We start from the raw sequence: 27,271 nt of genomic DNA, 5'->3' as shown, positions 1-27,271 counted from the left end.
CTCTCTGCAAGTGTTGAGATGAGAGCAAGAATACCGCCTGTGCGTGGGCTTGTTTGTCCACCCCCCCTTACTCTCTCTGCCTCTTCAGCCTTGATGCTTAGCCACTTCAACTGGTAAACATCCTCTTGCAAAGTCCAGGTTAGTATGTGCATATGACCTTCTTCAGGGTAGAGTATCGGTGTACTGCGGTTGAATGTAATCAAAACAGTGATGCTGACTGCACAACCTGCTCTGAAATGTACAGTGTAAACAAAATTGAAAAAAATGAGAGGTTTTCCTCTTTTGCTTCCTGTAACTTGAGATTTTTTTAAAACAACTGGAGATACAACATTTTGGACTAGAGTTATGTATATATTTTTTTTCCACCTAATTTTCATATGATACTGCTTCCTATAATATACCTTTCTGGTATTTCAAGAATACTAAATCAGTTTTGGACTTTGAAGGAGTGTGGTTTTATATTAATTCCATTATAAATAGTTAATGTATAACACCTTACTTGTACTGTCCATCCCAGATTTTATATGCTCTGTTTGTTCAAGTTTAGTACTGGTATGGCACATGAAATTTAGTTGCCTGTATCTATGCCTCTGACTTGCTGCTTGAGCCAAAATCAATGTCATGCTTATGTAGAAACCAGAAGAAATTCCCAAATATCTGCTATTCAGTGATAAAGTATTGAGGACCAAACCTGGGCCTTCATGTTGGGCAAACAGAGGTGAGTTTAGGTCTGATCTTTAGAGTGTGAAACCTTGGTTCAACAGGGTGTTGTGACTGGTGGCATCTTTATAACTCTTATATTTGCTGTATTGGCAACTGCAGTAGTTTCTGTCTCCAAAGGGCTACGCAAACAGCCATCTTACTAGATTGCTTGGGTGAAGGTGAGATTTAACATGAGCTCAGTGGTGGAAGAAGTGAAAGCAGAGAGGTTAAGTTAGTCTGTGGCAGAGTTGAGACTCCGACCTGGGTTCGTGCCACTAGAGTGCACTACTTCCCTCTTACTTATTGAGAGAATGGTTAAATTTGCTGGTAGGTGCTGCAGGCTCCCTGGTGGGGGCTTTGGAAAATTGCTGCCAACTCGCTGAGATACTGGACGTTTTGCATTGGTCTTTAATTGGATGCAGCTCTGCTTCTGCAGCTGTCATTTACCAAATAAATATTTTTCTTGCTATCAAACTTCTATGAATGTTGTGATGGAATGGCAAAGAGGGCTTGTAAACTAGCTTTTTACCCCCCTTTTGATTTTATTGGAGATGAAAAGGGTATGTACGAAAGAAATTAAAGCAATTGTAATTAAAGCAATTTTTTAAAGATATATAAATTCTCAGAAATAGATGATGACTATTACTTTGTAAATGAGATGTTATTGATAATGAGATATATTATTAAGTGAAATACCGTAAGTTTTCTTTTTTCCCCCCTGCACAGGTTTCCACTTGAGCGGCACAGTGACAGAGCCTGCAATGCAATCGGAGCCAGAAACTGTTTGCAATGTAGCTATCAGCTTTGATCGTTGCAAGATTACCTCAGTGACCTGTAGCTGTGGAAACAAGGACATATTTTACTGTGCTCACGTTGTGGCACTCTCTTTATACCGGATCCGCAAGCCAGATCAGGTCAAACTGCATCTTCCCATTTCAGAGACACTCTTTCAAATGAACAGAGACCAACTACAGAAATTTGTACAGTATTTGATCACAGTACACCACACGGAAGTTTTGCCAACTGCTCAAAAACTAGCAGATGAAATTCTTTCTCAGAATTCAGAAATCAATCAAGTCCATGGTGAGTTTGATACTAGTTCTTCCTTTTGCTTCATTCCCTCTTTGATTTTGAGATTTTTTGTGGCATACAGGAGTGTGCCCTGCTGAGGTCCTTCCAACCCGAATTACTCTGATTCTATGGTCTTTACAAAAGAGGATTCTGTTACTGAACCTTCACTTTCAGATGTTTAGAAAGCAGTATTTTTTTGGAAAAGAGAAAAGAAAGAATTCATAAGCAATGAGCTTGATGTCTCCAACAGTGTTAATATGTGGCCCATTCTGCTTCATGCTTGTATTTTCCAGCTATGAAAAAATGAGTAGTGGTGTTTGTTGCTTAAAGGAACTATCTTACTAACTTAACAATGGCATCTTTTTTGTTATTTTGTTCTTTTTTGAACTACTGTTCTGACATTTTGATTGTATAATTTTGTTTTTTAATGGCAAAGCATAAAAGTGAGAAGGTGTTACTGTTTTTTTCATTCATTAAATATACTTTTATTATCCTTTGGGATTTGACTTCTATATGAAGTTGGGGAAATATAAAACCTGTGTTTCAATGTGTTTTTCCTGTTAGTGGTGCGGCATCCTACAGCATCAGCAAAGGTCTTGATCTTTCCTGATCTTTCTGCTGCACATGGTTTTAATGGCTCTGTTTCTTGTACTAAACATCTTACCTTTGCTAAAGGGTGCTGGGTGTGACTTGAGGGTTCTGAGGTGGCTTTTCTACAGATGTTGCTGAACTGAAAGCAGGTAGTTGTGGGTTTGAGGTGACCCAGTTAGTTTATTGAAGTCCTGTATTCTGTGAGGTCATCTGATAGAAATGTCCTTTAAGGTGACCAGAGCTGTATGTGTAAGAGCAGCTTAGAGAGGAAGAATAAGTTATCTAAATATCTAAAAATATCTTTTGTTTGTTTGTTCATGGACAGGAACAGTTCTTGTGTGCTAGATATTTAAGAGGGATGACCACTGTTTCAAAGAATTTGCAGCACAAACACAGGCAAGCCGCTTAATATTAGAGAAGGAAAAACAGTTGATTGTTAGATACAAGAATGAAAGAAGAGAGTCTTTCCAATAACAGGACTTGTCTTCAGCCTAGCCCCTCTCCTTAGCGTCTAGTGACCCTGGCAGGCCCAGGCAGGTGGTACTTCAAAAAGGTGAATTTCAGGAGCAGTGTTCTTTTGTTGGGGTTTTTTTTGGCTTTGGGGGCTATGGGAATGTGGCCAGAGGCAAGGCAGTTGCTCTAGTTGTTACGGAACGTAATGAGAAGGTGATTGGCAGACCTGCCTGGTGATGGTGGAAAGGGAAGCTGAAGCAGATACAGGACATTAAGCAACAGAGAAAGATGCTCAGATGTTGTAAGCTGAAGGCATGTATCACATGAGAGTTGGTAATAGCCTGAACGTAAGGAATTAAGAGGAAGGAAGAATTATGGTGAGTATGAGTGGCACAGAAGATTCAAACATTCAAGGGTGATTAGAAAAGGGGAAGGCAGGGGTGGGAAAGGAAGGACAGATAATGGTTATATATGGCTGTATTAGCTATACTATGGCTAATGTAATAGAAACAACAAGCTGTTGCAGAGAGTGCTTAAACTTGGTCAACATTAAGTCTGTAGTTATAATAACAAAAGACATGTTAGTCTTTGTAAGCTCTCTTCTTATTGTCAAAATATGTCATTACTTATTAGTATTTAAAGTATTTTTAGAGAGATATTTGATGTTTATATCACAACCTAAATAGCAAAAAGGATAGGAAACAAAAAACTAAGTTGATGATCAATTATGAAATTTCACAATGAACTTGAGTATGGTAGCTTAAAAATAGTTTAAAATTATTTTTACAGATCTCACTGTTTTCCTAGTACATGAGATTGCAGTATGTCTTAATTGACTGGTGATATTTCTTAAAACACAAAAAATGAAGTGGAAAATCCAGGCAGCATAAGAAAATAAACTATTACCAAAGAAAGCTGGGTTGCAAAAGAGGGTCTATAGTCTCCTGCTTTTCCTCTCAGACTCCCATAAAAACATGGTCTGACTTTTTTTTTTTAAATGTATTTACAGTGTTTTTTTTAAAAAATATTACAGGATTCTTTTAAGGAAAAAGTAAGTTCCTCTATGTAACAAGTAAGCATTCTTCTGGGATTCATACTGTAATTCTATTATTTTGATCTTTAATCAAATTCCTTAAATTAAAAATAATAGTTAACCAAAAGAAATCTACCTCTGGTTCTAATAGCATCAACTGGTGAACTTAAGATTACCACTCACTCTGTCATATCTCCTGTGCTGCAGATGTTCAGTTTGTAATACAAATCTGTCTTGTAGACCTGTCTTGCTTTGAACAGTTTAACCTCACTAAACTAATGTTTGAAGAGGAATTATATTGAACACTGCTTGAAGGCACAGGTAAGTAAGAGGGGAAAAAAACTTATAGAAACTTGCTTATAAAAGTTAGAGGAGACCTTGCGCAGAAACACCAGAAACAGCCTTGATGAAAGGGAAGTCCTGAATCTGGAGCTGGATGGGGAAATTATTTTCAATGTACCTAGAGGTGTGTTAATTTCAGGGTTGTTTTATATAAAACTTTTTTCTGTCATGGCTTATACTGGTTCCAGTTTTCATATATTTACAACAATAGGCAAAAGAAATCAGCTCTTGAATACTGTTTATTTGTACATAAGAATGATCTGAGGCTTTGAAGAGCTCTGACCACAGCGGTCTTACTGACTTGCTTATGAGCTGGCTGAGGAGATGGAACAACTCTGCAATACTTTGCTTTCACAAAGGGTGGATTGGACAATTGTTCATTTCCTCAGAATTCTGTCTTATGCAGCATTCGATGACTGGCTCTGGCCACCTTCCTTGTGAAGGAGGTTACCAGGAGAACTAGTGAAGTGACTTACACTGATAGGTTTTGAAGTGACAAATTCCTTTGAGTTCCTTGGTGGATACAAATGATGCAATATCCTTTCTTGTTTCATGACAGCCTCACTGTGGGGGGAAAAAATAAGGGGTCTCAAAGCTGGATGTAGATTTGAATCCTGCTTAGCTGAGGCTTTTTCCTCCCTGTTAATTTCTGTACCGCTGTAGCAGAGGAAACCAGCAGGTGCGTAAACCTAGGACAGCAGTCAGGATGATTGATTAGCAGCCAGGTTTGTCATCTTGGATCTGTCTTATTAAGTGTGAAACTTTCACTTAAATAAATTGGTTGGAAGGTCAAACTATGTTCCTGAGAACTTGAGTGGAAATAGAAATTAACTGTAAGATGAGGGGGAGGAGGGAAGGTATGTTTGCATATTAATCTCATATTAGTGTTGTTTTGTTATTATGTGCATAGTGAAAAAGAGTCTGCTTTTTATTGGTATAAGGACAGCCTAGCAAACTAATTTCATTTTTAAATTTTTAAGCTGTACTGTTTTTCCTTAGTGTTTAGTGCTGCTATTGCCATCTCGGCTTTTAGAAGAAATACATGGATTTCTCCAGACTTTCTCCCATTCTCCGACTCACAATACGGGTCACTTGCCAGTACAAAACCATGTGCAGATGAACTCAAATTTAAGAGGGATGATCTGGGAGAGAGTGGTTAAGTACACTTGTCTTCTCAGAAGCAGAGGTACTTGGGTCGTTGTTTTCGTATTTGTCCAGGCAGATCCTCTGCAAACATTAATCCGTAGTGTATATTAGGAGTGCTGGTGGAGGCATTCAAGAAGGAAACATCTATCCAAAAAATTGCTTTAAAAGATAATTTCAGTATATCTAGTGCTGTTCCCTGTATATTGTAAGTTCCAAAGGGCAATTCAGAGGTAGAGATGAATATGTGTTGATATGAATTTAGTGTATTTAACTGAAATAATGGGGATTTTAGTGGGAAATTGTAGGGTAGGATAGGGTGAACAACAGAATACAATGTGTTGCTGGTCTATTAGAAGAGGGACTGCTCAATGTTAAAGATGATACATTATTAAAAAAAAGATGGAATCTTTCATATGGCCCTGCTTAAACTGGCAAAATTGATTGAGAGACTAGTTGCAAAAGAAGAATGTAGGAAGTGGCAGGTGAGTTTCCTTTCAAGAAGGATGAAAGTGAAGTGCTCCAGTGCTTCGTGTGAGAATTAGTGAACAAGATTTGGGAAGGAAGTAACAAGACGACTAGCAAAAACTAGAGAAACTTCAGAAACTCAAGTAGAATTAAATTACTAGTACAATGTAAAATAAAATGAAAGATTGATAGCTGCAAAATAACATGAAAAAATGTATGAAGTTCGTATTTTTAGGAAAGGTTTTTTCAGACACAGTAAACATTAAAACTTGTTATACAGAAAACAAATAGATTTTTTTGAGACATGGAAGATAAAAGAACTTGCTTATTAGTACAGATTAGCATGTGTTATTTTCATTTATTTTTATCTGCCACACACGACTCTCAAAGTTATTGCTATATAAAGTTTGAGACCTGGATTTTAGCAGGAGAGGTTAAGATACTGTCAGCAGGTACATTTATGCATTTTCCTGTATGTGCAGATGGAATAATAATCTTTTGGAAGTTGAAAACTTGGCGTTTTATTAACTTTCCTCAGCAACTTAGCCTGTCCTGACTTCATATTTTCTGTTGTTAGGACTGGCTGCTTCACAGCAGTTGCTGGTTTTTTTGATGCGGTGTGCTGCTGAACATGGGTTATATTCCACCCAAGAGTTCTGAAATTAAGTACAAGATGAAGTGACTTTGTATAAATTTTGAATAATTTTGGGAATCAAAGGCATAATAATATTTTTGAATCATTAATTTTATGATCTTTAGTTTTATATAATTATTGCTTAGAATAATTCTGAGCACACTAAGTTTATAAAATCAATTACTATTCTGTTGTGAATCAGTGTACAGCAGTATTGGTTTCTAGCTGGGACCATTCAATGTATGCATAATGCTCAGTAAGTTATGCTTTTTATTTGTAAGCATTTTTCCATATCTTCTCCTTAATGCCACTGTGGAATGACAGTTAATAAAATTTAACTGATCTATGGTTCATTTGTATACTTAAATTAGTAAGACTTTTAGAAAATGAAGTTCAAAAAGTATGGCTATGAGTAATTCAGCATAGTTTCATTTAAAGATTAAAACAACTTTTGTGGTGCTTCAGAAATTAGAATCAGGGAAGCAGTTTGCCTTAGAGACTACTTTCTGTTGTTTTAACCAAATTTCATTATTGATCTGCACCTGAGTAGTTTACAATAAAGTCAATTCTTAGGTTATTTTAGTCAATGGTCCTTGCTTTGTGCCTACTTTTCAAGGTTAAGTTCTCCTTATACAGGAGCAGTTCTTGAATGTGGTTGCTCATTTTGAAATCAGTTGCTCTTAAAATTGCTATGTAAATGATCAAAGTGTTTATTTTTTTTAAATGCTTCTGCTTAGAACTTGAGAGTTGATTGTTTAACATGTAACCTGTTATGACCATAAATATAAAAGGCTGTTACCTTGTTTTCAAATTTATTTGGGTGTTGAGTGTTAGAGTTATGCACAATACTTCTGCTTTGATTACTAAGATTGCAATTTAGTAATTTTAGTAAAAGAGCATGAGTAAGTATGTGTGGCTGTATCTATATACTGAGTATAAATACTTTATTTATTGTATTTAACTGTAAGTACATGATGTAAAAGCTCTTTCAAAGACCAGTCACGACAGAAGTTAAAAAAGCCAGAGGTTGGAAGGAGGGAGATGAATACGTTAGTGTCTATAAACTGACACAGTTTAATTACAGGTTTTAATATTTAGTATAATTATACAGTGCTTTTCACTTTCATAGTTCAAATGTGAACTAATTTATCCTCATGACACCCCTCTAAAGCATGTAAGTAATACTTATTCCCAGTTCACAAGCAGGCAATGGGATTTGGTCTTGGTACCAAACTGCACTGCAGAGGTTAAATTGAGCTGCCCACGTTCCTCTCTGCAGCCAACCTGTCCATCTCCTGCAGCCTCATGGTGCCTGTTCAGGGCCATGCCACACCCCAAAGCAAAGCCACCGCCTTTGGGTTGAACCTTCAGCTCTGCCAGTGTTGAGCCTGAGCCTTCCTGCCAGCTATTGCTAGGGCTTCATCTCGCAGCTCCTATGGCTGCTCCCTTCTGTTGCTTGTTCAGATTTTCTTGTCTACTTGCCTGGTCCCATGTCTTCAGAAGAACAGTGGCAGTGTAGAAATGCTGTCCGTTGCCCAAGAGTCATCTGTGTTTGAGTGGGAGAGGAAACAGGCTAGATTGATCAGTGTTCGCCTGACTGTAAGTGAACGTAGTGTGTCTCAACCAGGCACTCAAGGGATGGTCATGTGTTGACCCCAAAACAAGAGCGAGATGGGCAGGGGAAGCTGAGGTTTCGGACATGCTGTCTCTGTGCCTTGTTAGTCCATAGCTATTGCTGAAGACTTCCAATGGTGTTCAAAGATCAGTGAATTACAACTGTAGCTGGTGCTGGTTACATGTATGCTGAAATTTCTTTATGCATCCTGATTAAAAATTTTGATCATACTGGGTCTAGTGTATATAAGGTCTTGTAAGGAAAAATCGTTTCAAGTCAGACATATCTGTAGTACTGTGCTGAACAGCATCGTAGAGGTCAGACCCTCAGCTTGGTGTCCTCAGCTTTTACAGTCTTCTAGCCTACTGGCATGAAAATAATGCTAGCATAAGTATAGCAACATTGAGCCGTTGGGAAAGGTATATTTGGGATTGTGCTGGGAGAAGAGGCCTTGGTGGGGGCAGTACTGCTGGCCTGGGGCAGCGGGTGCCCTTGTTCCTGTAAAGGAACCCTGTTGTTAAAGAATGTGGTAGCTGTGTTGAAATTTAACCTTCTAGCACAAACTGGCCAATGAGCTTTTGATAAAATGTAAACAGTTGTGGAAGGAATTTTGGTTTTTTTTTTCCCTAAATAGGGAAGCTTTGCTTGAGGAATCTCGTGCTATTTTTAATTCAATTTAAAAGTAGCCTTACCAAGATTATTTAAAGATAAATCTCCATTTACCTTATATATATGGATATATCCATATATTCATTTAAGTGAGGGATAAATCTAAGCATATTTTGTATATTGGTGCTTTTATATAGTTCATTTTCACAGGTCGCTTCTGTGTTTTAGAGCAATGAAATATTTGAACTATTTGCACGGTGATACTGCAAACTTGGGTCTGTGCAACAGCTGCACTGCTTGGTCTTGATTTCCCTTTTTGTCTCATTCTTTGCAACTGAAGACTTAGCATAGCTTAGACACATAGCAGTATGTGTTTCATGTAGCTGACTGAATTGAAAGCCCCTTAAAACTAACATACTAAAGATGGAAGCACTAACAGAAGAGGAGGCTTTTCATTCCTTGGTTTTTCTACTGTCTTGGGCTTGATTCCTGTCTTCTGAGACAGTTATGGTTCCTGTGGAAGGCAGGAGAGTTCAATCACATCTTCAAAAGACACAATTTCTTATTGACCTAAATATGTGTTTGTGTGTGTATATATATATGCACATGCATACAGCAGTGCACTGTTCCCAGCTGTAGGCTCTGAATTTAGAGGCAGTTTAGGAAGTTGCTGAGCTGGAAGGTTGTGGGTTTTTTGGTGGGTTTTTTTTTACACTCAGCAACTAGTAGACAAGACATCCCTCTGACCCTTTAAATCTTCCAGTTGATTTTCATTGAATAAAGATTCCAGCATTCCCTGTGACCACTTGAAAGCTTCACCTACATGGCAGGGCTGCAATTGTGAAATGAAGGCTTGAATCAATGTTTAGTTCCTATACATTTGAAGAGTACTGACTATCTTTGCTTTTCAAGTTCTCAGGACTTCTTTGAAAAAGCAAGTTTTTCCAAATCTGACTAAGTAACTTTCCTTCCCTGCGAGTATCCTTTTTTTTTTTTTTTTGCTACAGAGGTAACATGGACTCGGATTTTAAAGTGATATATTGTGTAAAGTGATTAAATTTCTAACATCTTCTCAATATCTACCAGTGATAGAGATTATACAGTTGTGACAAGCCCAAAATCAAAATGTCGAGTTAACTTGAGTCTTGGGCATGCTTAAAATACCTTACATCTGATATGGTGATGCACTACCTTGAGTTGTTTCCCTGACAGTCTAGATAAGTGCTTTTCAGCTTTTTCAGTTTGAATACCTCTTGAAAACTATCCAGTGGAGGTGCAGCCTTCTAGCAATCTATATTTTTTTCTGATGGTGCAAGAACTTGTTTTAATTTTGTCAACTTTTAGAAGAGGCCACTGGTAGAAAATCACTGATCTCATCTGTAAAATTTGAGTTAGAGCAGTCTGCGGCCAGAGCACTGCCTGATGTAAATCTAGTCACTTCAGTTCACACTAGGCTAATTCAGGTAGAGTTGCTCTGACTCTCTGATGATATTGCCTATGTAAAAATGCTCCTTTGGAAGCACCACAGTCTATACAGCTGTAACTCTTGTTTATGATGGAAATGCCTTTAGTGCTTTAAGACTTTGGATTTGTTTGGGGATTTTTTTTACTTTTTGTTTAGCTTTGCAGAGCCATCACAGCTCAGAGGCACCGAGGTGATGATTTTCCTCATGTTCATCAATAGCAGCGCTCACTAGCAGTCACTTAAACCTGAGCAAGATTGCTGAAGGTACAGGAATTACACAGGTGTTTGGGGGAGAGTGGTTTTAACATCACAGTTGTAGAAATACTATGGATAGTCTAATTTTTTCTTATAAAAGCATTCAGTATAGCTGCCAAGATGGGAGGAAAAGACGTCACTTGATTTTAATGTTTTGTTATAAAATATTATTTATTTAAATACCTTTTCATAGGCTGTAATTTCTAAGTGATTAAGACTACTGAGGAGAAATTTAAGTCTATTCTAAAGAATGTTTAGATTAAAGCCAAGACCCAAACCAGGACAAAACACAAATCCCAAAACCTCTGCAGTAGTCCTATCCCCTGGACCCACGAACCTCTCTTTCTTTATATAGAACATAATAATGATATCTTTTCTTACTGTTTGCAGGTGCTCCTGACCCAACAGCGGGTGCTAGCATAGATGATGAAAACTGCTGGCATTTGGATGAGGAACAGGTCCAAGAACAGGTTAAACTCTTCCTCTCCCAGGGCGGATACCATGGATCAGGGAAGCAACTCAATTTGCTTTTTGCAAAGGTGTGTTGAGTACTCTAAACCTTCCCTTCTTTCTCTCCCCTGTTCCCCAAGCCAGTCTGTACTTGTTTGGGTCTTACTCAAAGTCCTGTTCTAAAACAAGACAAAGCCTTGGGAACATGATGGCAACTTGATGAGTTGTACAGCAGTGGACCACAATCTGATATGTCTTGAGATCAGTTTAAGGATATGAAGTAACATTTCAACCATCTGCAGCTTTGCTGTTCTCTTCCTTCCCACCCGCAAGGTGTTGGAGAAACCTGTAGAAATTAGTCTTGCAGCAGTTTACTTAATACACCTGTGGATTACTTGTGGAAGAAATGTCTTCGAAGAATTGCAATGGGATACTGAAACCAGAAGTTGTTAAAATTGAGAAGGCAGACTATTTTTCCTACTTAAAAATTTCATGTGACATATATAATTACATTTCTTATTTTTTATTTAACAGAAGTGGAATACTTAACACTGCAGCATATTGTCTATACTGTGATTTCTTTGGTTTTTTCAAGTTTGTATTAAAAGACTCATTTTCTAGGTGCGCGAGATGCTAAAGATGAGAGATTCAAATGGAGCTCGCATGTTGACGTTGATAACTGAACAGTTCATGGCTGACCCTCGTCTGTCGCTTTGGAGACAACAAGGAACTGCAATGACTGACAAGTATAGGCAGCTCTGGGATGAACTGGGTAAATGCACAGACTTAAAAGTCATTTAGGTGTTCATATGTATAGTGAAGACACAATTACATATTTGGGGTGGAGAGAAACTTTATTATGGTACTAGGTAAGGCAGGTTAGAGTTTTCTGCAGTTTCTGCTTCTTCAGTTAAGGTTGGGTGAAATTGAATTTCTGATCTACAGTGTGAGACAGTTGCAATTGGAGGAGAGGAAGCATGGTATGAAACAAGTACAATTGCAACAGATTGTAAGTACCTAAGGATCTAAAGAATAAAGCAAAAAGTGAAAATGTAGCCACACAACTGAGGGTAAGTATATAAGGCACTAGTGCTGAACTGGAAATGTTAAGGAAGAAATTGATTCACAACTAGAGAAATAGAAGGCAAAAAGAGAAGATTCGTTAAGAGTATGAGAAGATAGCAGCAAAGGAAAGTAGAAGTCCATTACTGAACAGGAAAGGAGATCAAATAACAGAGGGCTAAAACAATTAACACAGCTTTACGGGAAAGGTCAGTTGTGACCAGATACATGACTTAGTTGTACAATGGAGAGTGAAACACAGGCTGAAATGGGAAAGGAACTAGTAAGGTCTGAGGACCTAAAGTATTCCAGAAACTTGCTAATACTATTTTGAACTACTGCTTCAGAAGTTCTCAGTCTGTAGGAATTTGTGGTCAGGAGGGGAAATTCAAAACAACTTGAACGTAAATGTCATCAATATTTTAAAAGTGGGTAGGTGAGTGGAAAGAATATTAAGTAACCACAAGCATTGCTTTCATGGGTTTAAGGTAGTGGAACAAACTACTAACCAGTTGGTGTGTAAGTGCGTAGAGGATAAAAGTGACAAAAGACAACCTGAATTATTTAAAATACAGTGGTAAATCTAATTTGTTTCTTTAAAAGATAACTCAGTGTATGAGTGAAGGGATTAATGTGTATATCTTAGCTGTAGTATGGTTTGGGATGCCGTCTTGGAGGCTTTCTTAAAGCAAGCTGAAGATACACAGCCTAAATGGAATCATCTTGTGGTTCACAAAATTTGGAGTAGTTACCTGTGCTCTCAGTCCATCTGGAAAGACATGTCAATTCTAGACTTACCGGAGTCTGTTTTGAGATGTGTTCTGGTCAATACTGTTATGCCTGACTTAGGTGGCATGGAACATAGACATAAATATTAAGTAATGAACAAAAAAAACAGCTTACAGATGATGCCCTATGGGACATTATGTAAACATTATATAAATACTGTGGAGAAGACAGCCAAAGACCATAATGCTCTTGATACATTTTAAAGATCCAAAATCAAGCTAAATGAAATTAAATCCAGGCAAGAATAACATACTTCATTTAGAAAGGAAACATCAAAAGCAAAACTTTTTTCCACTGTTATGTCAAAAGCAAAACTTCTGGTTTTCACTGTTAATGGTTAAAGATGACCATGATTGATTGCATGTTGAATGGTGGGGCTTCGACTAGATGTAACCTGTCTAGCATAAATTATGTTCACTCTAAATGAAGCATTAGGCTAATAAAGCACTAGCTAACTAGCTGAGGTCATAGACTTCTGTGGTGGAATGCCTTAATATCAGAGCAGGCAAAGCTCTGTCAGAGAGGGTGTAGATATAACTACTTGTCTTCAAGTGTAACAACCCTTTTAGTGTGTCATTTTTATGATGCCTTGGCTTGTTGGGGAATAACAGTTCTTTCCAAGCAGGGCATGTGCTTAGCTGAACAGGCACGCAGCAAAATTGTATCCCACCGTACTGAAAACTGGAGGGTCTCATGCTTCATTGCTCATGTGGGTTGAGCTGGTAGGTGGTGGGAGAGGCAGAAATGTGTTCTCCATCTGTTACCTGTAGCAGTCTTACCACATGCTGCCAATAAACATAAAAGGTTTTGTTAAATTTTCTTAGCGGCTCCTCTTCTTGTTTCATCAGTTTCATATTAATGTCATTTTCTTGACAGCACCTGTCTGAAGGTGGAAGAGGTGGAATCTCTCTGCCTGCAGCATTGAATAAGCAATATTTTAGATAAATTGAATTGATTAGTTTACCTCTGTTTAATCAGAATAGGTGCCACTCCCAAAAAGCTGCAGTGCAACCTCACTACCTCAGCTGCTGTATTTGCAGTCTGAGGCAGACCCTGTTGTTTCAGTTCTGAACTGTTCTGCCAGCTCTAACAGTATCAAGATATGTTGATCGTGTACCATGGTTTCAATTGCAACTGCATTTCAATCACTTCATGTGTGCAGTAGGCTAATGGGAGAAGTTAATTTGGTTCTTCCGCCTCCTGCTTGTGTTCATGTTGCTAAACTGTCCATTTCTTCCCCACACCAGTAGGATTCCTTCCACTGGTGCTTAGCAAGTTCCCTCAAAATTGCTGTTAATTGGATGAATCTCTCCAGCTTGACTTACCTTGTGTGGAAGTTACAAGCTGCTGCCATGTTTTCCCTCGGATTTTACCTTGACTGTCACTCAAATTAAATACATCCATTTTTCCAGGTAAAATGTGCATCTCAAAAAAAAAAAAGTGTGCAAAAGCTGAAGGAGATTTTAAGGGAGACCAGAGTTAGAACAGCAAGCTGCAGAAGGAAGAGTAGGATGCCCCTGGCAACATATGATCTGTGCCAGTAGTGGCAGAGATAATGCAGACATTGGGTTTAAGGCAGTGATGTTATATTCTAAAATAATGTTGCCTTCCTGTCTTGTCATCTTCTAGGATGTCAGAGAGCTAAAATACCAGTACAGGGAGACAGGCCTTTGCATACTTAACTTTTTGTATTACCTTTCAGGGTAATTTGGGAGTGGTACATATTTGTCTTTTAAAAAAAAAAAGTTTTATCTATGATCTCATTTATTTCACAGGTAGATAGCAATTTCACATTCTAGTTATAGAGAATTTCAGGACATTAAAATATGTAAATATATACTCTGCTTAATAAAGGCTTGCTTGCCCTGGTATTCTGTCTGCCAACTGCTAGGCATATGGCCACTTTGTCAGTTCCATCTTGGCATAGGTTTTTTCTTCAGCTTTGCTCCTTGACTGGGTCACTTCAGCCTTTCATTAGAACTTCACTGATGCTTCCTGCCTGGCATTGTGCATTGGCAAGGGTACTGGAAGGGCACACTGGGCTCTGATCAGAGTTTCTGCTGGAGTTTATGGTAAATTGTTGACTTCAGTAGAAGTCAGATTGGGTTTGAAACGAACACCAAAAAACCAACAAAAAAACCCCACCCAAACCCCACAAATACTTCATATCTAAGTATGAACCTGTCAATTTTCTAATATAAAGTCCTAATTCCATAAGCAATTTGTGATTCAAAAGCCTCAAGTTAACAAAAAAGCACTACACATAACTAGCTAGTTGTTTTTTAAAGCCTTTAGATCAGGAGGAAGAATATAATAATTATGCTAGCAGATTCCTGTTGTACATCAAAGAATGGGTTGAGCTAAATGCTGCTTGTGGAACTCCAAAGGTGTGGTATTGGAAAGATCAAGATTACAGGTCAAAGCTGTAAGGGTTGCTCATATACTGCTCATAGTAGAAGAAATGCAGTGCCACTTCAGTGATGCACCAGTGAACACTTCCAACTTGCCACAGTAATACATGAATACTTTCCAGAGTTTAGAGCTGAGTGGGAATTCTTCATGTTGTTGCTGTTTAAATGATCTCACTAGGTAAATTTCACATGCTAATTTTTAGGTATTTAACTCTTGGTGGCTGTAGTTGGAAATTTCAGTATATCAGAATAATTAATTATCTAAAGCCCCTTGGTTTGCCTTTTTAATTAAATTGCATTGGTAAAATGGGGGAATATCGAAATGCATAGTAAATATCTGCTGATGCCTGTTGAGCTGGTATCTGTGATTTGAAGAAAAGGTCAGTTAACCTTCTTTGTAATCTAGAGGGGAAAAACGGACCATGCAATCTTATTACAGCAGTAATGCGTTGATATTCATCCATGAAAAATTAAGTACAAGTTGCTTGTTCTCTACAGAAGCAGAAACTTTCCCTTAAAAAAAGGGGGAGAATTTGACTTTGTGCCCCAGCCCAGGGATCGTGATGGCTGTGAGGCTCTGCTTTGGAATTAAATGTTGAGCACTGCCAGATGCCAGACATCGAGAAGAGGCTGAGTTTTGTCGGCAAATGGGATCTGCAAGTTAATTGGTGTTTTCTGCAGGCTTCTGGCTGTGAAATGAAATTGGAAGCCCTTTAGCCACATGGATAATACAGGACCTGAATACAAATGTCACATGTCACCATCAGGGCCCACTGTGAAACAATAGTGTTCCCACTCGAACACTGCGCCATTACAGATCATTTAAATATGGGGATTACATTTAAACTAAAAGCCCCATTTGCCTTTTACTGCAATTTAAATGTCCTCTTAGCAAAAGCTAAGTGACAAATTAAATGAAAAAAGTGCCCACATTTTTAAAGCTGTAATGCAAAACAACCTTTTATTGCTTCTCATGTGCCACGAATGAATCATTATACTTGTCAACCCTAAACCAAGCCATAATTGGAGCAGCTACTGTTATCAAAGTGCGGCTGCTCTTGTGACAGCTTAATAAAGCTGAAACTGTTAAATTAAATCCCAGATGCTTAATCTGATGAAAGCAGTCAAGTAGAAGAATCTAAGACAAGTATCTACTGCTTGGTGGAGTGATGGAGCCCAACAGCTTGTCAACACGTAGATTACAGGATCAGATTTTTTTTGTGAACTAGCATTTTTTACATCCTCATGCTTGCCTTTGTGATGAAGAAACTTCATGTAATTTGCATGTTTCAAAACAAACATTTCCAGTAGATTTCCTCCATTTTGATATTTAAGAACTGTTCAAGGGGGAGGAGAGCTGGGGTTTTTTAAGTCAATGATTAGTTTCCTGTGGAACAAAAAAATGATGGATATGTCATGGGGAAGAGGGTGTGTCCAAAGACCTCTGGCAAGACAGGGCAATGGATAAAATTGGTGAGTGTATTCTGGGTTTGCATCATGCTGATCCTGGTTTCCGTTGGTCCTCTTAGTTTATGGTGTTTAAAGGAATTTAAAAGGTGTTCTTCCAGTGGAGTAGTCTCCGCATTTCAATGTATAAGCTTCTCCTGTCTATTTCAACCACTTGTTGGTATCTAAAGTTTTTAAGCGTAGGAACCTCTCATGATTGTTCATGGGATAAAGCTTTCCTGGGTGACATCCTTAGAATCCTTTGTTATGCATATTAAAGAGGTTGTTGTTATAAAGGTATTTCCTGAGCTGAATAACTTGTCTTTGCCTTAGTAGTTCTAGTAGTCTTGGTCTTACGACAATTAGTGGGCCACATTCTAAATGTTGGAACAGCCCCATGGTCTATTCTGAGTTCTTATTTGCTGATATTTTGGGCACTCTCTGGATTAGGGTGATACATTTTTGTGTTAAAATTTAAAAGTAAAATACCATTTTACAAGGGGATGTCATGTAGTGAAATAATACAATATGTTTCCTGAAGGATCATGCCTAAATTTGTATTAGTAACACTTTGCTCCTCATCTAAAACTTAATTCTAAATGTTGAGTTTAGGCAAGGAATCATTATAGATTAATCAAGAGATATTTAATTACTATTTTGCCATGAGCAAACTAATGATTGAGTGTTAAATGACGCTTTTTTTTATTTGGAAACCACTCTGAATTTTTCTGAAAAATGTTTGTAGTCATCTCTAGAAAATACCAAGTTAGATTCTTTTACCCTTAACTAAATGAAGCTATTCTCCATCTATATTTCTGTCTCAGGCATTCCTTCCCTTTGCAATTAGAGAGACAAACTTGTATGAATGGGACATGCCAGCTGTTCTAAACAGATTATCTCTGCTTAGTGCTGAAGTGGAGGGGGAAAAAGAACAAAAGCAGCTAGGGTTGTTGCCAATATGCCTCTATAGAAATTCCTTCCTGATGCCAAATTTGATGACTACTTCAGGGCTGCTGTGAAAAAGAATCACTAAAGTTAAGCATTCATTACATTTTTTGTGTTCTAGTACTATTTTTCTAGAACTGCATACTTCATGCAATCCCTTTTTAGGGTCAGCTGTAGAGCAGAAACATTCTCTTTCCCCATATTTTATGGTATTTCAAAAATGATACAGCAAGGCTTTATGTTTCAAATTTGAGTGCCAAGTTTATATCCATATTTTCATGATTTCTTTGAATATCCCAACTTCAAATTGCATCATGTTCTGCTTTAAAGCAAAGGAGAGTACCAGTGCCTTGCACCTGTAGAAAATAAAGTTAACTTTAAATTTCTAAGTTCAGATTGTACATATTACATGTCTGGCCTTGAAATAAAAGCTGTAGAAAGATGCATCATGCTGGAGGTGGGATGCACCATGCTTTGCACCATTTCCCTTGGTCTTTCATTGTGGGACTTGTAAAGTGATATCTTACATGTATTTGTGTCATCAACTGTGTAATAACCAGTAGGCTACCTTTGCTTAATTGATAATAATTCTCTTTGTTTTGTTTAGTCTTGCTGCCATGGTGTGGTTGCCATACAGTTAAAATACTCGTCTGCCTTCAGTTCATGCACTTAAGGTTACATCTGCTCTTTCACAGAGTAAGCTGTTAATATATGTCAAGTGTATTTGATTGATTTGTGCTATTGGAGGCACTAAATTAACAGTACTTCTGAGTTAGCCTCACAAGACAGTTTTGCTGCTCTAAGGCTTGAGTTATGGATGACAACTTAAAGAAATTGCTGTCATGGCCCTGCAGTGTCTCAGTTGTTGCTGTCACCTTCATTTCCCTGGTGAATGAAGCCAGGCCGCAGTTCTGCAAAGATGGGTTCTTTCCATCTTCTCTGAGGATGATTTCCTTCCTCCTTCACTATTGGCATGTGCCATAAAGGTATTTGAAATGAGGGTATATGAAGCCAGAGTATGACAGTAAGTAGGAGCTATTTTCAAAGAGGGTATTCTTTCCTGTGGTTAAACTGCATTTATCAGATTTGAGGAATAATCCTGAAAGTAATTAACTTGAGTCTATAAGCATAGCTTGAGGGACTTATTTTTAATGCTGTACAGAAAGTTTGGGTTTCCGTTTAGTTCAGTTGGATGGAAGGTACTTTTACAGCAGGAGCCAAATGTCTTGAAGTACCCACATTTAAACAGTTTTTGAAGTTTTTATTCCTAAGCTGTTGAACTGATTTACTAATAAATGTCCTAAAGAAGTGTTCTGTATTGGAGCTGGTACAAAACTCATTGCAACCCTAACTGTTGCATCATGACTGCCAAGGTTAAGGACAGAGTGTTACTATGGTACAAGCTGGTACTTAGCATTATTTTTTTCCTTCCTTTCTTTATTTTTAATACTTGAGTAACACTAAGCTGCCATTTAATTTTCCAATACCACTTCTAGTAAATGCCAAAGCTAGAGAGAGGTAATAGATTTATGGAGAGGAATTATCCTCACTGATTTCTCTGAGCTTTACTGTGGTCCAGCAATCTAGCCTTATGATATTTTCCAGTTTTCTTGAATGGATACTGGAAAGATAACTGAAATTGGAAAAGTAATTTAAAGTGAGAGATGCAAGAATCTCAGTCTGCTCGGGTTCATCAAAGCAAGACAAAGAAAATCCTTTGTAATTTAAGATACATATGTAGACTTAAAAAACGGGTAGGGAAGACACTCCTGCCAAGCAAACAAATGGTAGCTGAGAATTGCAATTGGAGCTGGACAAATTTAACTAGAAAACTGAAAATAAGCTTAGAATTTTGAGTAGCCAGGCAGTAGATCAGCTAACCGGGAGCTGTGTTAGGTTCTTGTATTAGAAATCTTAACTGAAGTATGCTGGTTTTGTAAAAACTCAACAATCACTTTTGGACTGGAAGACGAAAGTAACTCAGAAAACCTTAGAGTAGGAAGGAATTCAGACTAGGCAATCATAATGTGTTCTTTTGGCCAGTTACAGTGGGTTATTTACATTCTTTGAGCGTAGTTGTGGCAATCATACTTTTTTCTGAACTTCCCACTATGCAAGCGAGTGCACTTGCTCCACTTTTTTTTTTTCCTTAAAAAAAAAGGTATTTTAATCTCTGTTATGAATATCTTGTTTTGTTTGAGCAACCTATCAAACTTTCCAGTTTTGCACCTTCCTAAAAAAACTGAGAGGAATTCATTTATGTCAATGATAAATTTAAATAGAGGTAGGTTAGTGTATTTATAGTTAGTAGTCCCATTAACTTTTCCTTTGAAATTGTCAAAGTCTCTGCAAATAGACTGTGACTGCTGAGAGTGTATTACCAGTTAAAATATTTGATAAAATGTGTGATCTGTATTTTGGGCAGGATCACACTTTGGGTTCACCACCTAGCTGTCAATATTGGCAACTACTTAAAACTGTGAAGAATCATATGAAGATACTCATAAGGGAGTATTCTTGTGTTATTTGTGCCAGTATTAGCAATGCTTTTACCTTCAATTGATTGTGAGTGAATGAATGGTTCTGTGAATATTAGGGAAGTTAATCAGCGAGGTTTATTTGTGGGTGCTTGATACTTTCCTCTAGCTTTGTAGACCAGTAGCCCATGCCTTGCTACAGTGGTTAGGTTACATAGTACTATGACAGGTGCACAGAGGGACACCTAATGAACATGTGACAGATCCTAAGTGCTCTTTTAGGGAGTCTTAGGCTATGATACTGTAAACTGCACCTTTCAAGCAAATTTCTGTTCCTGTATGAAACCTTTTGGTCAAATGGCAGGGTGCCTGCAAAGATGTGGCAGTTTTTAAAACAAACTCAAAAAGGCATAATCCGGAACAACGGGATCATGCAATATGACAGAAGTGCTTGGTTATTTCCTTTTTTCCATTGTGCTAAAAGTTGAAAACAAAGGAAGATAGGAGCAGGAGTTTTTGTTACTTGCCACATAGAGATCAGAGCATGTAGTTGATGATAGCTTAGAATAGAATCTCAGTACGTAAATACCCATTTCCTTTCAACCAAATACATGTGTGCCTTTAACCCTTGGAGCAGCAATATGCAGCCAGAGAGAAAAGGAAACTTAAGGAATGAGGCTTTTTTTGTGCCTGGGTTACACCTCCACTCCCTCTAATGCACATTTGGAGTTTAGTGTGCAGAAGGGCAATGATTCTCTCTTGCCATCAGTGCTGCAGGTAATCTATTGCATTAATCAGCCAGCTAGTGTGAAATGCATGGGGAGTGATTATACTATCATACACAATACAATCAGCATGAAGCACTTGTCAAGACCAATACATCAAACTTTAATTCAGTAATAGAATGAATTAGAGCAAAATGAAACATTCTGTTCTCCAAGAAACACAGCACCCATAGAAAGCCCTTTTTTTTTTTTTTCTGAAGGCTGCACAGAGAAACCAGAATGCATTAAGGAATTGTTTTTTATGAATAAAATTGCAACTTGGATCCAACTGAATGCTGAGAGTACTTTTCCTTGGGGTACTTATCGAGGAGAGAACAGCACTGAAGTGCTATGCCTATCTTCACTATTCCATAAAGGAACTGTTTAATTGGAGCATTCTCCAGTGGGACTTCTGATGATGCTTTGTTCTAATGGAGATCTCTCTGTGCCCGAAGGAGGGAGGTGCCTTTGCCAGTCATTCTGAAGGCACTTGTCCTTGTTGAGAAGCAATAAATACCATACACTACTTTCTTTGAGGTTTCCAAGTGGCTGTCCCAGTGAAAGTGTGTCTGTGTTTAAAAACCTGATGTAAACCACTTTAAAAATCCTTTTCTGACACTTCTACTTTCAAGGGGTCAAAGGTTTTATCTCCTAGTATTGTTTCTATTCTGGCACTTCCAATGCTGGAAAATGGTGCTTTTGTAATAGAATTGATTAGGCTGAAATGGGGCACAGTAGCAAGTGTGCAGCAAGTGCTGAAGCTGATTTGTCTGTTGCACAAAGGGAAGGATCTTGATTACCTGGGTCCATTTTCTTTGAAATGATCAAATGTTACTAACCTGGTAGCTTACCGGTTTCTAGTTTTTAAGACAGACATGTGGGAGGGCAATGGGAAGGGCAAAGAAATGTCACAGTAGATGTGCATCTGTTTCTTACATATTTTAATTTTGCAAATGAATGGATTGATCTTAAGTATAGTAAATGTAAAATTCCAAAGCAAAGGCCAAGTCTCAGCAATTGATTACATAGGTATTGTAAATGACAAAATGCTGACCCAAGCTTAGCTACACAGCAGCCCTAACAAGGTAGCATAATATTTTTAGGAAAAGCAGATTTCTTGGGAAGACTATAATCAAAACCCAGTCAAACAGAATTGTACACTGGATCTTCAGTCATGGTCAGTGTCCTAGCCCCCCTCTAAAACTGTTTCCATCACCACCTTCCCATTTACTGGGACAAGAGTAAAATATTATGGGATTTATGAAAACCTGAGCAATGCTTAATCTCTTGGGAGAGTCTGTGTACATTCCTTGCACTTCCTTTAGCTTCATGAATACATGTGTGCACAGGATGTGTAATTATTAAAACATCTACTTTTACAGTGACTGAATACTTAATGTTTTTCAATTTGCATATTTAAATCCTGATTGGTGTAAAGGCATGCTGTCCCTTTCTCCCAATGAATTCAAAGGTATGGATATCTACAGAGAAACACAAAAGTACTAGTGTTCCCCTGTACATACAAGGAAGGCATGCATTGTGTAAAGCAGTAATGTAACCTATGCTTTTTGTGGTGTGAGGCACACTAAAGGTGAATGACAACTGTGCATTTTCAAAAGGAGGGTTGTCTGAACCAGAGGTCAAGAGGATTAGTGTTGAACCAAAACAAGCAATTCCTAACTGCAATATGACTGATCTAATAGTCATTCCCTTGTGAAATTAATATCAAATTGGAATTGCAGCATGTCTTCTTTTTCAGTTATCTTCTGGTGGGAAATTTTTGTTTATTGTGTTGCAATCATTTTGCCACTGTGCTGTGAGTAGGTTTGTGTCAGAAAAATGTAGATCACAGCCAAGAGATCCAAATCAGGACTTTACTTTTGGTTTAGTAGCATGTAGTTTGGGGCAAAGATGTGTCAGCCTGCTGAGAACCAGTATGAAAAGATATCTGGTGCTGGCAGAAAGGGACTCAGGAAGAAAAGAGTGAGCTGTGTTAGAGAAAAACAGAGTATGTAAACACAAACACATTTGGTTTGGGTTTATTTTGATTTTTTTGTTGGGTTTTTTCTTTTTAATTTAATGGGACATTTGTCCATATTGCAGGTGGCATTGGCGACGTCGTTAAGTCTAGTCAAACAGGTAAACTTGAGAATGTATTTTGGGAGTATTTTGGGAAACTTCTTTTGAGTACAGACTGTTACCAACAGCAGTTTCCAGGCTGAAACCATTGGAAATAGATTTAGATACCTTCCCCGCAAATTACAAGTAGCTACTCTTCATTTTTCTGTAATCCTTACCTGTAGTAAAGCATAAGTGTGATCAGCAGTTTCCCTGTATGGGAACCATTAGGCAGAAAATAGAGAATCTCTTGTTTGAGGCCAGTGTAAACCTTCAGGTTGGTGGTGACATTTAAGGGCAGCTCAGAGGGGCTTCCACTGAGCAGCATCAGAGTGAAACAGGAAAAATATCCTCCAGGCTCCTTCCAGTTGGTGTGTGGTAAAAATCTGGGCACAAGTGAACATTTTGCTCACTTTTCAGTGCTAGGAGCAGGACAGGAACCAGTGAATTGAAAGAGCCAGAATGGAGCAGATGTCAGGGTAGGGGGAAGGTGCTTAGGGAGCAGGAGGAAAAGTTACGTGAATATAGGCAAGCACCCACGTGCTGGAGGGGGGGAAAGGGAAAATAATCACACACCACCACCACACCTCCCCAGCCAAAATCCTATAAACTTAAATAGGCTGAAGAGTGTGGGGTCATTGGCATTATGCATCCCTCTCCCAGATGGTAGCCTTTGTAGCACCACAGGAGCTGAGCCTGAGGCTCTTTCTGCTCACTTCTCTTCTGGTGTGGGGAGTTTTGTCTTGCAGTCATCTTCCTGCAGGGAATCGGGCAGCTGTGAAAGCTGAGCCACATCTCAGATGTGCATGCAGCTCGCCCTGAAGTCACTGGGAGCAGGGTGCAGTTGGGCTCTATTGAAATTTTAAGTGGTTTGTGTGGGGTTTATTAGAAATGCACTTGTCCTTGTGCTTCATTTGCATAAAAATAGCCTAGGTTTCTGAGACAATCAATGTAGTTATGCTTGACATAGTTTCCCAAAGAAGTTTTTAATGGATTTTGGTACTTTGTGGTTTCTCTTCCCCTCTCCTGCCTCTTAGATGTACCGCACGCATAGTGGAGCTTCTGAGGAAGGCGAGTGAATTCCTTTGCCTCTGGTGGTGGTTCTGGAAAAAGAAAAGGCCACTCGTTTTGTAGGGGTATGGTGTAATTGGCAGTGTGTGTTCTGCCTTGCTGTATGATTGAAATACTTACCAAATGCAGTTAAGATATTCCAAGTTGCTTTTGCCTCAGTGTGAAGACACTGGGAATCTGGTTACAAAGTATTAAATTGGCTTTTATTTGTTAGATGCTTAGAGGTACAGTGTCTCCTTAGTGCCCTCAAGTAATAGTTGATTTTGAAAATAAATAGGCAAGCCCAAGTTAACTATTCTCCAAGGCTTTCCAATATGCTCCATTTTTGGTTTTGCTTTGCAGATTGCAAGAAATAAGTCGTTCTGTCTTGGGCAGTGCTGAATGCATTGATGCTTATTAATAAGAACCAGTTGTAATTTGATTCTGGAAAGTTAAGTGCGTTATGAGTATGTCTAAAGAAAGTCATATGATTTGATTTTAAATCCTTAAAACCAGTATTGGCTTTATTCACTCCCATGGCAAGTTTTGGACACTTAAAACCCCAAAACCCTTGCTGTACTGTACTTATCTACTGAACAGTAATACTCTGCAGTAGTGTAGTGTCTCTCTGGTGTTCTGCACTGCACTGTATCATATTTTGCTGTGGTTTTCAGGTTTCTTTGATATTACTTCCCCATTCCATGTTGGCTTGAATAGCAGGGGACTTGCAACCTTAAGGATCAAGCTGTTTCCACTGGCTCCTGTGCTGTGGCATATCAACATGCCGAGTTACTGTAGGAATTAATGTAATGTGATGGCCTGTGCTCTGGTTATCCATTTTGCATTCTTAGTTAGCAAAAGAATACTTGAATGTGAGAATTTTATTATCGTAGAAGAACCAGCTACATTTTTATTCTTATTTTTTTTTCAGCCAGTCATGAAGATTGAACAGTTTAAACATAATCTCTGAATCTCTTGTAGTGTATGAGGCATGTTCTTAATGAGCAAATGAACTGTTGCTAAACAGTACTTGCAGATGTCTTCGTGCTTCTGTCAAAGTTCACACCAATGAAGAGACAGCTGATTTAGAGAAAAATCTTTCCATTTGAAAATTGTTCTTAGAGACCCTTATGTATTTATGCCTGCCCTGCTATGTAGTCTGAGGGAGCAGGTTCCAGAGTGATGGTATGTGTGAAATGTCAGCGCAAATGAGCTTTCCCTTCAAGCTTCATAAACAGAAAATGTAAAACAAATTTTCTAGTAATTGCAATAATTGCAGTAAAAATGTGTTACTCCTATTAGACTGCACAAAAACAGTGTTTTTTGGATCTCTGAGACTCACGTATGTTTGGTAATGAGTTATACACTATCAGCAGTACTTCTACTGGGTTCTGAGTGTGGAAGTAGATGTTTACAAAATACATGTCTTACTAATGCTCTTCTTTGGTTCCTGTAATGTGAAGCTGGAAGATACTTAGTTCTTGTTTGTAGAAAAAAACCTTTTGCTTCTGATACAAAAATTAGAAGAAAAGCTTGGGTAATTTCCTGCTGTAACTCTGTGAATCCTTGTTTACCTTTGACTGATGTTCCTGTCAGATGAGCCCTACCTTTTGAACTCTGGATTTTCTAATACAAAAGACCTCTTAATGCCTTTTGATTGAGAAGGTTGGCTTGGTACCGTCTCTCAGCTGCTTCAGATGGGCCATGCCAGCTCCAAGATCCTGCGTCAGGAATTCAGTCTGCCTAGCGTTAGGCATAGCTGGGAAGCAAGCAGTGTAGCCTTTGAGGGGAGAAAAAGTGTTACAGTATAGAAGTTTGCAATTAGTCGTTGGCTGCTGCATTTTTAATAGAAAACATAATTTAGCAATTTTTTTAAAATCAGGTGCTCTGTGGATGTGTATAGTCTTAAATCCCCACTGCAAGTTGGAGCAGAAGGCCAGTTGGCTAAAACAGCTGAAAAAATGGAACAGTGTGGATGTTTGTCCCTGGGAAGATGGAAACCATGGAAACGAGCTGCCCAATTTAACCAATGCTTTGCCTCAGGGTGCAAATGCTAACCAAGGTGAGCCTAAACATATGCACTGACTGCAACATATAATATAACCTCTATCTTACATACTCTAGCCTTGCAGAATTCAGCACTCTTTCCTGGGACAAGTAACTTTCTTGTTGAGGACTGACCAACCAAAATTATTTTCACTAATACTATCCTTGCAGAAATGATAAATAGGTGGGGTTTTTTGTGCTGGGGCTGCAATGTTTTCAAAGCAAGTGTTTGTGTTTAGTTAGGTCTTCTAACTTTTCACTTGGTCCTTCTAAATACATGTTGCATGAAAATTGGATGTCCTTAAAGTATGTCATGTAAAAGCCTGTTGTTTCTTTGCTGGACTATAATCTTGTATTCCTTCTGGTGTTGGGATTTTTATTTTTTCGCAGTTACAAAGCCTTTGGTACCTATTTAAAGAGAGATCTGTTGCAACTGCATTAAACTTGAGTGTGTGAGAAACTAAAGCAGCTATCTGTGGGATGTGCTCTGTATGTGCAGTCTGCATTGCCAGGTGTGTAGGGGGTACAGAGGCAACACTGCTGTCTTGGAGGAGGTGTCTCTTCTTACTTGATATCATACTTTCTAATCTAAAATGTGATTATCAAATCTGACAGAAGCCTTGTCCAGTCCTCTTCAAGCAAAGATGGCTGCTTTGCTAATAACTGGGGAAGATGCAGGATACTTACCTGGGAAAAAACCCTCGTAATCATCAAAACCCTCAGGATTTTGATATGTATTTCATATAATTATGATAAAATTAAATGCTTGGGAGGTGGCAGATTTGAACTTAGATGTTTTTTTCCTTGTTTCTTTTTCTTGGAAGATTACCTCTGAAGGAAATAGACTTGGTTCATTTTTAAATGGTGCACCTAGCTGGGGACAGAAGTTCATTCAGCCTACAACTCCCTACAGAGGTGTTTTGCTTTGTGTATCTTGTCACGTTGAGCCCAACCTGGGCGGGCTAGTGGTAACTCTGACATGGCATCTCAACATTCATAGACATAGTGCCATGCCAGCAGAGCGATTTTGCCATAGAAAGATGTCCAGTAAGGATTATGTCAATCCCATGGCCTCAGTACCTCACTTTCTTTACAGTATTTGCATGTTTGTGATTAAAAAAATATATATACAAGTGCTCAAAGTTAATGTCACTTCTGAAAGAGAAAAACTAAAAACCTTTCATATGGTGATTATCCGTCACTCATTTTGGAAGCTCTGGGTCTGAGAAGGAGAGAAACTGGGGATGCTTGAATATGGCCATGTGCCATACACTTCCTAGTTTGTTTTTAGGGGAGTTCTGTAAGTGCTGTTGAACGCTCTTCATCTCTTGC

General features: G+C 38.4%; 1 protein-coding gene across 3 annotated transcripts in view; it reads left to right on the top strand.

Moving 5' to 3' along the window:
• ZSWIM6 (zinc finger SWIM-type containing 6) overlaps positions 1-27,271 on the top strand; it is a 115,766-nt gene that overhangs the window by 61,637 nt on the left and 26,858 nt on the right. Inside the window, exons 2-5 of one of the 3 annotated variants that reach the window (XM_075739397.1) lie at positions 1,429-1,785; positions 10,772-10,920; positions 11,453-11,603; positions 25,776-25,955. In XM_075739397.1, coding sequence (XP_075595512.1) covers positions 1,429-1,785; positions 10,772-10,920; positions 11,453-11,603; positions 25,776-25,955 — 837 coding nt within the window. The remainder of the gene's footprint in view (positions 1-1,428; positions 1,786-10,771; positions 10,921-11,452; positions 11,604-25,775; positions 25,956-27,271) is intronic. The other 2 variants (XM_075739399.1, XM_075739398.1) reach the window with 2 other exon arrangements.

Source organism: Balearica regulorum, chromosome Z (assembly GCF_011004875.1).
Source record: "Balearica regulorum gibbericeps isolate bBalReg1 chromosome Z, bBalReg1.pri, whole genome shotgun sequence".
Taxonomy (NCBI): Eukaryota; Metazoa; Chordata; class Aves; order Gruiformes; family Gruidae; genus Balearica; species Balearica regulorum.
Note: the sequence above shows the minus strand (reverse complement) of the source record. Positions and strands in the feature narration are given on the sequence as shown.